This window comes from Scyliorhinus torazame, chromosome 11, assembly GCF_047496885.1.
Source record: "Scyliorhinus torazame isolate Kashiwa2021f chromosome 11, sScyTor2.1, whole genome shotgun sequence".
Lineage (NCBI taxonomy): Eukaryota > Metazoa > Chordata > Chondrichthyes > Carcharhiniformes > Scyliorhinidae > Scyliorhinus > Scyliorhinus torazame.
In genome coordinates, this window is record NC_092717.1 from 104,946,895 (window position 1) to 104,959,850 (window position 12,956).

The 12,956-nt window shown below is 40.5% G+C and overlaps 1 protein-coding gene across 1 annotated transcript; it reads left to right on the plus strand.

Annotated features, from left to right (window-relative positions):
• Window positions 1-4,574: 4,574 nt before the first annotated feature.
• Window positions 4,575-8,218, plus strand: msc (musculin (activated B-cell factor-1)). Its single transcript, XM_072467569.1, has 2 exons — window positions 4,575-5,219; window positions 7,238-8,218. Exons 1-2 carry the CDS (start codon window positions 4,779-4,781, stop codon window positions 7,322-7,324), a joined length of 528 nt encoding a protein of 175 aa, XP_072323670.1. The 5' UTR covers window positions 4,575-4,778; the 3' UTR covers window positions 7,325-8,218.
• Window positions 8,219-12,956: the final 4,738 nt, after the last annotated feature.

The following is a 12,956-nucleotide window of genomic DNA, read 5'->3' on the forward strand; positions in this document are numbered from 1 at the left end:
GCGACTGCACAGTGATGAGACAATTAAACCTTGGATTGGTAGCACAGTGGTTAGCAATGTTGCTTCACAGCGCCAGGGTCCCAGGTTCAATTCCCGGCTTGGGTCACTGTCTGTGTAGAGTCTGCATGTTCTCCCCGTGTCTGCGTGGGTTTCCTCCGGGTGCTCCGGTTTCCTCCCACAGTCCAATGATGTGCAGGGGTAGGTGGATTGGCTATGCTAAATTGCGCTTAGTGTCCAAAAAGGGAAGGTGGGGTTATGGGGTTAGGGTGGAGGTGTGGGCTTAGGTGGCGTGTTCTTTCCAAGGGCCGGGGCAGAATCGGCGGGCCGAATGGCCACCTTCTGCACTGTAAATTCTGTGATTCTGTGACTGTTTCACTCTCATACATTGCTCTCAGATGAGTGTTGTACACATGGGTTTTTAGAAGGTCGCAGATGAATCCTTGAGTTTGAGAATGAAAACTCAGCAGGTTGAATAATATTTCTCGGGATGCTCGACTGGCTGGATAGCACTGTGAGTAATAATGGGCACCTCTTAATAATGTTGTCCATCCCATTCCGTTCCAGTGCTCTACATGACGGACTCGTTTCTAACAGAGGCCGCTTATCAGATAAGCTTTGGTGAAAGCCATTCTGGTAGCCTTCAAATATCTCCAGGTCATCTGAACTGATCGGTTAACGACACCTTGCATTCGCAAAAATATTTTCATGTAAAACATAAATGACGCAGTGTAGAGAAATCATGCTCTTAAATAAAACGTACAGGGCATAAGCGACCTGTAACAGCAAAGGCCATCAACACACTCAAGGCATGTTTGCCTCATCGCAATCTCCAGGCACAGAGATTAGCAATTGGCACATGACGAGATGGTTAGTTGAAGGTCCAGAGAGTGTCACAGGTCACAGACAACCTGATAGTTTATCCGCGTTTGGACAGAATTCTAACGGGATTGGACATTGAACCTGCTATCTGTTGTTAGGTTTCTCTCTGGAACATATATCCTCACAGTCATAAACATGGAATTGGTGACACCAATGTTTCGTTGGATAATTATTTGAAGAATAGTTGGTTAATTTTTCAATGCCAACCACATTTAATGTCAATCAAATGAACTTTCTTCAGCATTTCACCTAATAATGTATGCATTATGATGAGATGTTCCCTTTTCTTTCCATTGTTTGTTTGTTCCTGCTGCATCATTTACAGACCAACATGACTGCATACTGTAACGTGCCGCTTATAAGTCTCTGATATATTTCTGCTAAAAGCAATAATCAGTATCTTCAAACATTATGTGCAACACCACTGCACTGTTGTGGTCTTGGTTGATGGTGGAAATGGGGGAGGGGGTAAAGTTAGAGGCATGGCGTAGTTTTCTGAGTAATTGCAACATTTTGGAAAACCACAGCAATGTTTAACAGAACACAACACCGCCAATTCAAAATAAATCTCTGTGATTATAATTTGACATACATTTGGCACAATGATGAAATATAAGTATCCCTATGCAGGTGAATACAGATACACATATTACAGCTAGAACCATGCCTCGTGTTTCAGCACAGGATAGATTCACAAGGTAAGACGCTTACACTGTTGCGTCTATTGCTGTATTTCAATTAGAGCAGCCAAGTGTAAAATGAGATTGAATCAAGGTTTATAAAGTTCTGGAGAGTTTCGACACCGTTTTGACTTTTGGTGGTTGGGGGGGGGAGGGGGGGGCGGCTGTGGAAGGACTATCAATATAAAATAGCTAATATGTAAAATTGTAAAATATTAGCAGACATTTCTTCACACAGAAGGTTGCTAGAGCATGTTTGAGGTCCACAGTGATTCTGGCGCACCTTCGCATTGGTTTTAAGAAGAAATTATATGAAGAGGAACATGCAGGCGGTACTCTGAGACGAGCAAGCCGGTGGGAATGGTTGTTGAAACATATATTTAAATACGTTTTATTTGTTACACATTTGTACAGAGTATAGTTTAGTTGGTCCTCTGTGTACCATTGTACAATATTCAGGCTATAAGGAGATAAGATTAGCACGTCGGCATAACATGGAAGAACAAAATTGGTTTATAGTTCAACATTTTGTGTGGTCAACTTTTCATTGGCGATATCTGACCATCCTTAAAACATGAGAAGGATCTTAACTTTGTATATTATTTTGACATATCTGGCTTAACCCAGGCGCCATTCTTGTGAAATACAATTTTATGGTAAATGGTGTTACTATCATTTATTTAATTGTTTAGCCGTTTAATTTATACTCGGCAATAGACGGATGTACTGGGGTTGCCGACAAGGTTATGCTTTAGGTCCACGTGTTGCAGGCTAGGGTGCTTGGGTATAATTAGTGAAGAGTTGCGGTTTGTTTAGAAGTTAGCCTCTGGAGTATTTATCCAAACCTATGTTCCTAGGAAAGCAAGCTTGACCTCACTGGAGACCCTGAGCCAATCGATTTTCTGCTTTCTTAAAACTTTGTCTCGGTTGATGTAACTGAATCTGAAAAACGTGGGGCAGACGCGGCATCAAGCATTTTCGATATTGAGTCATTCATTTCGGGTTGATTTCCTGAGTCAATGGAGAGTTCCCATTCTCACGTTTGTTTCGGAATGTTCGCAATGATGTGTTAATCTCTGTCCCTTCCAAGCAAAATTATAATCGAGAAAAAGATGGTCACCATCAAATGTAGTCGTGCACCTGAGAAAATGTGTTGGCGATAAGCATTTTGCCAGTACGTTGTTAAGACTTTGATTAGTTTTCTGTCCACATAAATCGTAGTGAGTTTCATGGCGTATTTCATTCATAGTCCACATCGGCTGTGTCCGTGATCTTCAAATACATCTACCATCATCAAACTACTCGCCATAATAATTCGTCTGAAATAAGTTACTGCAAGAGGTTATCGAACAGAACCTTGTTTATATAATTGGCGCTGGATGGATGCAATTACCGTTCAACGTGCGATTTTTTTTCGAATTCATTATTTTTTCATAAATGTTTAAATAATTACACTGTGGGTGTGGGTGGGTGTATATTGGCCATTGTCATTCATTTTGGGAATGTAGCCGACCCACAGAAATCACAATCCAATACTTCTGTTGTCATAAAAATTATAAATTATCCGGATGTAATCTCATTTTCGATTATTGAGTCATAAAGGTTTATCAGTAACAAATATGGTCTCGCTTACTTTGGCGGGAAAGTATTTCCCATTTCCACACGATGATTTATTGAAGGGGATTGTTCCCTCTGCTTGATCACTCTGATGACACGTGGACTCTGGCCACATCTCTGGCGGCGAACCGAACCGTTCGCCGCCAGAGATGTGGCCAGACTCCACGTCTTTCCTGTCGTGTCCCAGCGGCCCGATTATTGAAGAAAGCCCAAGATACGAAAGTAAGACCTGAATTCGTTCTGGACTCGATAGGATCTCTACAACTGTTTACAAAATCAATCAATTCTGCAATAAATCTCCAGGAAGAGGTCGCTTCAGAAGGCACCTGCACAAACAATCAGGGGGCTGCCAACATTTTCAAATCTTCAGAAATAAACACACACACAGATAAAATATATTGCAAGACAGAGGATACAAAGTGCACGGTATCGACCTTCTCGCATTCAATTAGATATATTTATATGTTTATACAATGGTGCTGGACATGCTGCATTCAAACAATAGATGTTTGTCAGACATGTTAAATAGGGTGCTAACTATTTATAAATCTGAATTTGTCAGGTTGCAGAAACCAAATGAATTTGTTGGTAATTTCTCAGTCTCGTCTTTAGCATTGTAGAGACATAAATTGACATTGAAAAAGTATTGGCGAAGTGTGTAAGGCGCCAAGCAGCACACATGGAAAGCAGAAGCCATAGCAATAGAGACCTGCTGGTGTTTATGTAGGCAACAACGAAGCGAGGTATTACATTAAAAAACTACAGATAATTTAGGGTTAATCCATTTTTGACTTTGATAAACCGTGTCCCAAATTCGTTATATCATGACGGCAACTAAAGCTTCGATTGTTTACTCAATGACCCCTATTTTCGGGAAAATATAAAAAGTTATATACAAGAAAGTATCAAAGATTTTAACTGGAGTTTGACTTGTTCAGGGTTAAAGAGGTTCGATTCTGCCCTATAATTTTGCGGCTGGTAGTATAGGAAGATCGTTAATGCAATGTATATGTTTCATTCATTAAATTTAAATTGCTTGTGCTATTGCATTTACTTGTTGAGGATCTTTACTTATCCAGACACTTTACAGATGATTAGAAAATAAATGAAGTGGGGGGATTTCTGATTTAATTTGAAACTGTTGGGGTAGCATTCACCTTTTCCCTAAATGTCGTTTAATGACACTGCTTTAAACTGATTGATTGGAGGCTTCCAACTCAAGTCCCAGCTCAGATTGAACATACCATTGAGGGCGGATATCTCAGTGATGATTGAAAGTTCAGGCTCCAGAATGAATGTAAGGTACAGGAATGTTTTAACAGGTCTTTAATAACATGAATCAATCAATAAATAAGAATTCAACATTTCTTTCCACGCCCTTGTTTGCGGGATATGACTGTCAGTGTTCGCCAATGGTTAGATCCACGGAGAGCAGATACTTCCTGTTTAAAAGTGACAGTCGAGGCTGTCTGAGGCACTGGGGGCGGGGTCTCCTGTCTCCACAAAGGAACTTTTTTGCGTGTGCCTTTGGTATGAAACAAAATTGAGGAGGAAGCCCTTTTCACTTGAGGTCCATTCCAGTTTTCCAAGCGGATTGGTGCCATGTCCACTGGATCAGTCAGCGACACTGAGGACGTGCGGGAAATGGAATTGCGGGAACTCCATCTCCAGTGTAACGGGTTCAAACACGAGTCGAACGACACGGAATTCTACGTCTCGGCTGAAAACAGCGATGAATCGAGCTCCGACTGCGACTCCAAGCCAAAGAGGCGAGGGAGTGTGAGAAAAAAGCAACTGCCCCCCAGGCTCGGAAAAGAAGGGAAACAATCGCAGAGGAACGCTGCCAACGCCAGGGAGAGGGCCAGGATGAGAGTCCTGAGCAAAGCCTTCTCCCGGTTAAAAACCAGCCTTCCCTGGGTGCCATCAGATACCAAACTCTCCAAACTCGACACCCTCAGACTGGCAGCGAGCTACATCGCACATTTAAGGCAAATCTTAGCAAATGACAAATATGAAAACGGATTCGTCCATCCGGTAAATCTGGTAAGAACATGCGGATGCTGCAGCAACCAGTAACCGGAGGGAATCCAGTTTCTTAACGACCTCAATGCATAAAGTGTAAATAGTATTTGAGATTAACATGGGGGCGTTACCGTGTTCAATGGGCATCCGTATTTAATTTCATCTAAAGTTCTGCTAAAACACGAGAACATCTACAACAGGATAGATGTTAAATCAAAAGCAGCACTTAAATTCAGTCAGCTACAACTTAAGTATACTTTTAGATGGAGATTTTGTACATTGCAAGCAATTGATTATTTTATATTATACAACATATAAATACTGTTCTAATAAATAACTTCCCTTAAAGTAATGTGTGTCATACCTGTTGTACGATTGCAAGATTCCACACGCTTCTGCACTCCAGCAGAGAGGAAACTGACCAATGGCCCGATACTCTGAGCTCATGGTCAATCTTACAAAAGACAGGTGCACCGTTATCAGCTACTCCACACTTTTAGAATCGAAATAACTACGTATAAATCTATTGACACAATTCCAAAAATCATCTTCGTAACATACACATGATATTAGTTGCACGTTTCACGATCACACACACAATTTCTAGGAACGTTTAGATATACGATATTAGAAAATCCCGCACAAACTTCCCCGTTCCCGCAAACTCGAGAAAACAAAGTAGACAGCTCCTCGAATGTGTTGCCAATACATCAGTGACCAATATGCGACGCATTCTCTGTGTGGAGAAATCTTAAGATAAAAAAGGTAATTGCCAGATATCATTCAGATAACAGAGTTCGCGTGGAAAGTGTGACCATATTATGTTGGTCCATTATGTGTGACCATTATGTTTCTGGAGACTCCGAAAATGGCAACTATACAAGCGCAAATAGTTCAATGATATATCGTATATTTTCACAGTTATTATTGATAACTTTTTCACGATAATAGTCAAAATGTTACAGTTGTTGGGCACTCTTTACATTGTGAGTTAAAGTACAGCAACTTCCAAATAACTTCTAACTTTCCTTTATTTTGCTTCGACATAAATACTCATTTATTTTTTTTAATGATTATTTTGTGAGCTAATGCCATTGGATGTTGAATTTTCAATCTATATACACCACCTCTGAATAATTGTCTTTTGCATGGTTGATAGCTGAGTCCGTCTCAGGGGTAGGAACTGTGGGACTGACGGGGACAGCTGCATTTGGTAAGTACGGATCTTAAAGGATCGACATTGTTTTGAAACTAGTGAAGGAAAACACTTCTAGCATTTCCATTAAATTGGAATGTCTATAGGAAGCTAGGCGGATTGAAAAGATTGCTCTGAAGATTTCTTGAAGTCAGGTAATATTATGGATGTTGCTACTTCAAATCGTAAATCCTACAGGTCAGCATTTCTCGGAAGCTTCTCAGGAGGAGTTTCTGTATGAGTCTCACACTGGGTCATTATGAGGGGCACGCTTTTAAATGTCGCAATCGAAGGACCAACCTGAAAATACAGAGAATTGTAGAAATGCCTTCAGGTTGTGACTCAAGATAAAAGATTGAAAATTCCGTTTTTTTAGACTTTGTTTCGGCCAGAGAACATTTTAACTGATGGCCTCGCAGATATTATAATTACTTACCAAACATAGTTAACAAACGTGTTTGTGTATTTCCAATCCTATAACTCGATATACCAAGAACTGATTGGTAATTTTAATTGAATGATCTTAGAATCTATGAATCGGTAGGAACATCGCAATATCTTTTTCTGCTGTTAGTTCAATTACTAAACGTAAGTTTTACAATTCAAATCTGCCGCTTGATGAGAGTTTGTTGCCTGTTTGGCAACTCAATTCCAGCAATCCCTTCTTGTATTAGGTTCATTGCATGTTGTATCGGATTGATTTTCTGTACAACTCGATCTGTGTGTCCTTTCCAATGTTATTTGATACTGAATTGATAGACCTGGGTTTGCGGAAGTGCACTGCGCCGCTGTGTCACTCGGGGCCAGTGCATTATTATTCTAACCTTTTCATTTCACATTTCAGACCTGGCCTTTCGTCGTTTCGGGAAGATCAGATATGGACAGCAAAGACCTCGCGGCCACTTCCAGGCTGTGTGGGACTACAGCCTAGCAGCAGCAGCCAGCTCCCACTTCAACTCCCTCCAGGAGTGGGTGTCAGCGAGGTAGCCCCTTCGCCAGGCGGATAATGTGGCCTGTGCCAACGGGAGGCGTCAGCAGCCCATCAAGCCTCTTTTGAAGTTTCCGTGTCTTAACTGCATGCTTTGCAGGACAAAGCTCGCGGCAAAATTTCTAGAGTGGACGAGGGAGTGGGGAAAAGATGCACTGATTCGCTGCTCCATCAGAGGACTCCAATGGACACACAATATGGACCAATTTTGCACGTTATGTATGATGAGATCCGACCCCAGCACGTTGCCCTCTAATCATTGAAAGCACATTCAGAATGAAAACAAATAATGGAGAACCAACAGTATTATCTAGCGTATAGAAATTGTGAAATTACAAAGAGCAGGAGAAGAAACTAGTCGCTTTCCAACAGTGTTGCCGAGTTATTTTTCTAACTTGTATGTTGCAGCGTGGAGGCTTTCAATTCGGTATTTGTTTTAATGCGTTTTCAACCTTATTTTCTGTGGTTATCGTTTATTCTTTAAAATGTACAGGTTTTTTTGCGATTTTCGCTGTAGTTTATTTGAAAAATAATTGTATAAGCGGAAACAATAGCACTTTACACGTTTAACATCAAAATGTTAGTTACTGAGAGATTTTATATTCAGAAAGAGCGATGCCTTTAAGTTGTTCCCACCAATTCCTAAATTCCAGTGTAAATGTTAAACCAGGTTTCAGGAACTCCAAACGTTTACTCTCTCGTTTCATCTTAACTGAGTTGGAACTACCTTTCATTTTTGAAATTGGACTGATTACTTTATCTCCAGTTTTATATATATATTTAGTAGAATTTTGGGGACCTTTGATGATGAAAAAATAAATGTGTGTATTACTTTCAGGATGCATTGCAGCAACTTGCCTTCTTCTACAGCACATCCCAGATCCGCGGCTTCCTCAATCTGGAAAGATGAATGGAAATACCATCTTTTTCCATGTTCCCCACCAAGTGTCGCCCATCCCAATCCTTCATTGTCAACGGGCCAAATCCTGGAACCTTCTATTGACAGCACCGAGAGAGTCCATTCACTACAAGGACTGCAATGGTGCAAGAAGGCAGCTCACTCAATACCTTAATGTTGGCTAGCGCTAGGCATGACATACTGCCTTTGATACTGACTTCCATATCCTGAGAATGACCTTTCGAACTGGCTTCTTTCAGATATCACAACACTAGGGTATGTTAAATCAGGTGGAATGAAGCCCTGCCAGGCAGTGGGGTTATTTTTTTTTAAAACGCTGTGGAATGTTGGACCGATTTCATGTTTTAATGAGTCAAAGGAGCAAAGGAGCTTTATCATTTTAAAAATGAATCTGACATTCATATTCTGACAAATATATCTTGACATTCAGGGCCAAATTTTAACTCACTGAAAACCCATTCACTTACACAGAGCTAAAACCGATTCCTCATTGCCCATGACCTTGCACTGCGCGATATTCATAGAGCTCAGCTCCATTTCAATGGAAGTAGGCAGTAGGAAAGAGGTTTTCCACTAAAGTTTCAATGGAGGTAGAACGAATACCATCTGCAAATATGAAAGGGGCCACCACCTTTAACACACTGCAGTTAATGGAAATGAAATGAAATGAAAAATGAAAATCGCTTATTGTCACAAGTAGGCTTCAAATGAAGTCACTGTGAAAAACCCCTAGTCGCCACATTCCGGCGCCTGTTCAGGGAGGCTGATACAGGATTTGAACCGTGCTGCTGGCCTGCCTTGGTCTGCTTTCAAAGCCAGCGATTTAGCCCTGTGCTAAACCTCATCTCAATTTCATTTTTTTTGGTATCTCAACACTTCACACATTGGGCAGCACGGTAGCATTGTGGATAGCACAATTGCTTCACAGCTCCAGGGTCCCAGGTTCAATTCCGGCTTGGGTCACTGTCTGTGCGGAGTCTGCACGTTCTCCCCGTGTGTGCGTGGGTTTCCTCCGGGTGCTCCGGTTTCCTCCCACAATCCAAAGATGTGCAGGTTAGGTGGACTGGCCATGATAAATTGCCCTTAGTGTCCAAAATTTCCCTTAGTGTTGGGTGGGGTTACTGGGTTATGGGGATAGGGTGGAGGTGTTGACCTTGGGTAGGGTGCTCTTTCCAAGAGCCGGTGCAGACTCGATGGGCCGAATGGCCTCCTTCTGCTCTGTAAATTCTATGATAATCTATGATAAAAGCCTCACACAGCAGATACAGAATAAGCCAGTGAACAGGTCACCATTTGAAGAACGGATTTGCAGTCTATTTATTAATCATTTGGCAATTATTTTAATCAAATCCTAAGAAAACATTATTCCTCAATAGAATCCTTAATCAACTTGCTCTGACTGGCTCCATGCAGTAAGCCAAAAATAGTGTCATGGATTTCAGACAACAAATGCATTTGGAAACATTGTTTATTGGTCTTGTTCTTTTCAACTGCCCATTTAACCACAGGTATGCACACTGTGACTTACTTAAAATATTTTATCACAACCCATCATTGAGATGATTCATATAATTTAGCAAGTTATTGTTGGCAATATGCAAACAATACAAATTAAATTATATGACAGTGTAATATATATATTTAGAAAACGACATTGTACTGTATTACAATTTGTTTTTCTAACATAAATATATCTAAGTTATAACTAATAAGATAGTAAACTGTATAATAAGATAATAAACTGTATAATTTCTTTCACAGATAAGGCAGTTTTCAGATCTATCAAATATTTGATTAAAGGAATACTCTGTACTTGTCTATTCTGGGACTACGAAATAAATATCTGAATGAGGTATGAGTGAAACAATAATGAGCAAAATTAGTAGTTGTAATATGTAAACGGACACAACATACACAGGTGTCAATTTGTGCATTGCAGGTAATAGGTTTTGCAATTGGAACAAATATCGGAGTTGTGCCAGTTATTCAGGTGCATACTGATCTGTAGAAGCAACTTTAACTGTTTATAGGGTAACAGCTGCAATGCAAATTAATTAGTCATCCAGAGACTAAGAAAAAGATCAATGTTACCTTGATTAATTAATTAAAATAAAACACAGCTAGTCTAAGATATGGCAGAGCATGTTCAGTTTCTAGGCTGCAAAATATGGAAGTTTGTGGATGGCAAGGCTATCCAGAGCAAGTACGGCTGCAGAAGGTGTCTCCATCTGAAGTCTCGCCAGGGCAGAGAATTAATTTCTGGACAGTTTTATCCAGAATACAGCCACACCCTGGAGTAAAACACAGCTTCAGGAAAGGGTGGTCGTGACTGAAACGAAACAGGATAGAGGGGATTTAGGAAAGGTTGAGAAGGAGGTCCTGAAGGCAATGGTCCTGTCCAACAGGCACAATGTACACATGACTTGTCAGGACAAGGAGAAAGACTGCAAGACTGCAATGCAGATCAAAGTTCATGGCTCATAGGGTACCCAGAAAGTGGCAGAGCATTAAAAAAAGAACAGAATAGAAATGTGGTTATAATAGGAGACTCCAATATTAGAAGCATAGCTCACATTCTCTTTAACCAAGAACAAGAAACCGTAACAGTGTGATGCTTACCCAGTACCAGGGTAAGGGATATCTCACATCAGCTGGAAAGTGAGGGGCTAAATCCAGTTGTTCTGGTCTATGTAGGAACAGGGAGGACGTCCTGCTGCAAGAGTGTCAGAAGTTAGACTCTGAAACAAAAAGGAGGAGCCCAAGCTTAATACTCTCTGATTATTGCCAGTCATGTGAAAATTGGCATAGAAGCAGCAGGTCAGAAGAATTAACATGTGGCTAAAGTGTTGGCACCAGTTCTCCAACAGGAAGGAAGGGATGAGTTCCACCTGAGCCAGGATGGGACCCTTGTCCTCGCACAGAGGTGGGAAATGCTTTAAAAGGGAAGGATTTATAAGAAATGAAAGTAGCCGAATAATAATAATAATCTTTATTATTGTCACAAGTAGGCATACATTGACACTGCAGTGAAGTTACTGTGAAAATCCCCTAGTCACTACATTCCGGCACCTGTTCGAGTACACAGAGGGAGAATTCAGAATGTCCAATTTACCTAACATCACGTCTTTTGGGACTTGTGGGAGGAAACCGGAGCACCCGGAGGAAACCCACGCAGACACAGGGAGAACGTGCAGACTCTGCACAGACAGTGACCCAAGTTGGGAATCAAACCTGGGACCCTGGTGCTGTGAAGCAACAGTGCTAACCACTGTGCTACCGTGCCACCCTAACAAAGCAGGGCAGGAGAACACAGGAAAGAAAACAAGGGAAAACATTAATGGTAAGAGAATAAATTGAGTCATAGAATAGGAGTTTTTAAAAAAAACACAAGACAGCAAGAAATAGGAGCAGGGGTAGACCAGACAGCCCGTCGAGCCTTCTCTCTCATTCAATATGATCCTGATTGGTCCTGAGTTTTAACTCCACTTTCCTGCCTGCTCCCCAAATCCCTTAATTACAGGAGTGACCAGAAATCTGTCTATGCCAGCCTTAAAAAATGGTTAAACATAAGTGAGAGGAAATCCTATTAAAATGAAATAGAATGTCTGTACAGCAATGCACCCAGTGTCCATTCTAAAGTAGGGGAGTTGGAGATAATCATAGGTTGAGAGGAACCTACATAGGGGAAATTACTGAGACGTGATTATAGAAACAAAACCAGGCCTGGAAATTAAACAGTGCAAAACTTAACATGTTTAGAAAATATAGCGATGGAAAAAGGGGGAGGTAAAGTAGCTGTATTTATTAGAGATAATGTAATGGCAGTTGAAAAGAGTGATGTGGTTGTCAACAAGACAAAAATAGAATTCATATGGATAAAGATAAAAGATAATAAAGGATCAATCAACCCAATAGGTGTAAACTAATAGTGGAAGGGAGGTAAAAGGGGAAAAATACAAATTAGGGAACAATAAAACACAAAGAATAATAATCATTGGGGAATTCAATAACCCAGATTAATTGGACAAAAGAACTAGCCAGCTAAAGGGAATGAGAGAATGAAGTTCCTACAAGGTGTATATAACTTGATATTAGTGCTAGTAATGGGGAATGAACCAGAACAGATAAGAGAAGTAAAAGTAGGGGAAAATCCAGGCACAGTGATCATAATATAATGCTTCAGGTTGATGATAGAGAAGGACATGCAGATGGTGAAAGCCAGCTGATTTTAAGGGGATGAGAATAGAACTCAGAAAAACTAAAATGCGCAACAACATTGGTAAATAACAATATGGAATAACAATGGAAAACATTTAAAATGGTGTTCACCAAAGTGCAGGAAAAATATGTTTCCCAAAAGGAAAAAGCAAACTAAACATCAATGAAGCTTCCTGTATGAATACAGACATAAGAGAACAATAGATGGTTCAGATAGAGGTACAGATTAAGTACATAGATAGCAGAGGAATATATGATAAAATAGAATACAAGGAGATTGGGAGAAGAGTCAAAAAACAATTGGGAAGGCAAAGTGGAACTATTGCTATGATTCCCCATGTAGACCTATAACTTTTTAAAAGATATTCAATCTTCCAGTTGACAGTTGAAAGAATGATATGTGAACATAGCGAACATAGAATTTACAGTGCAGAAGGA

Excerpts from the sequence above, each read along its gene's own strand:
- msc (XM_072467569.1), top strand. The coding sequence starts at position 4,779 with ATGTCCACTGGATCAGTCAGCGACACTGAGGACGTGCGGGAAATGGAA. Across the intron at positions 5,220-7,237 it reads TCGTCCATCCGGTAAATCTG|ACCTGGCCTTTCGTCGTTTC; the intron begins GTAAGAACATGC and ends TTCACATTTCAG.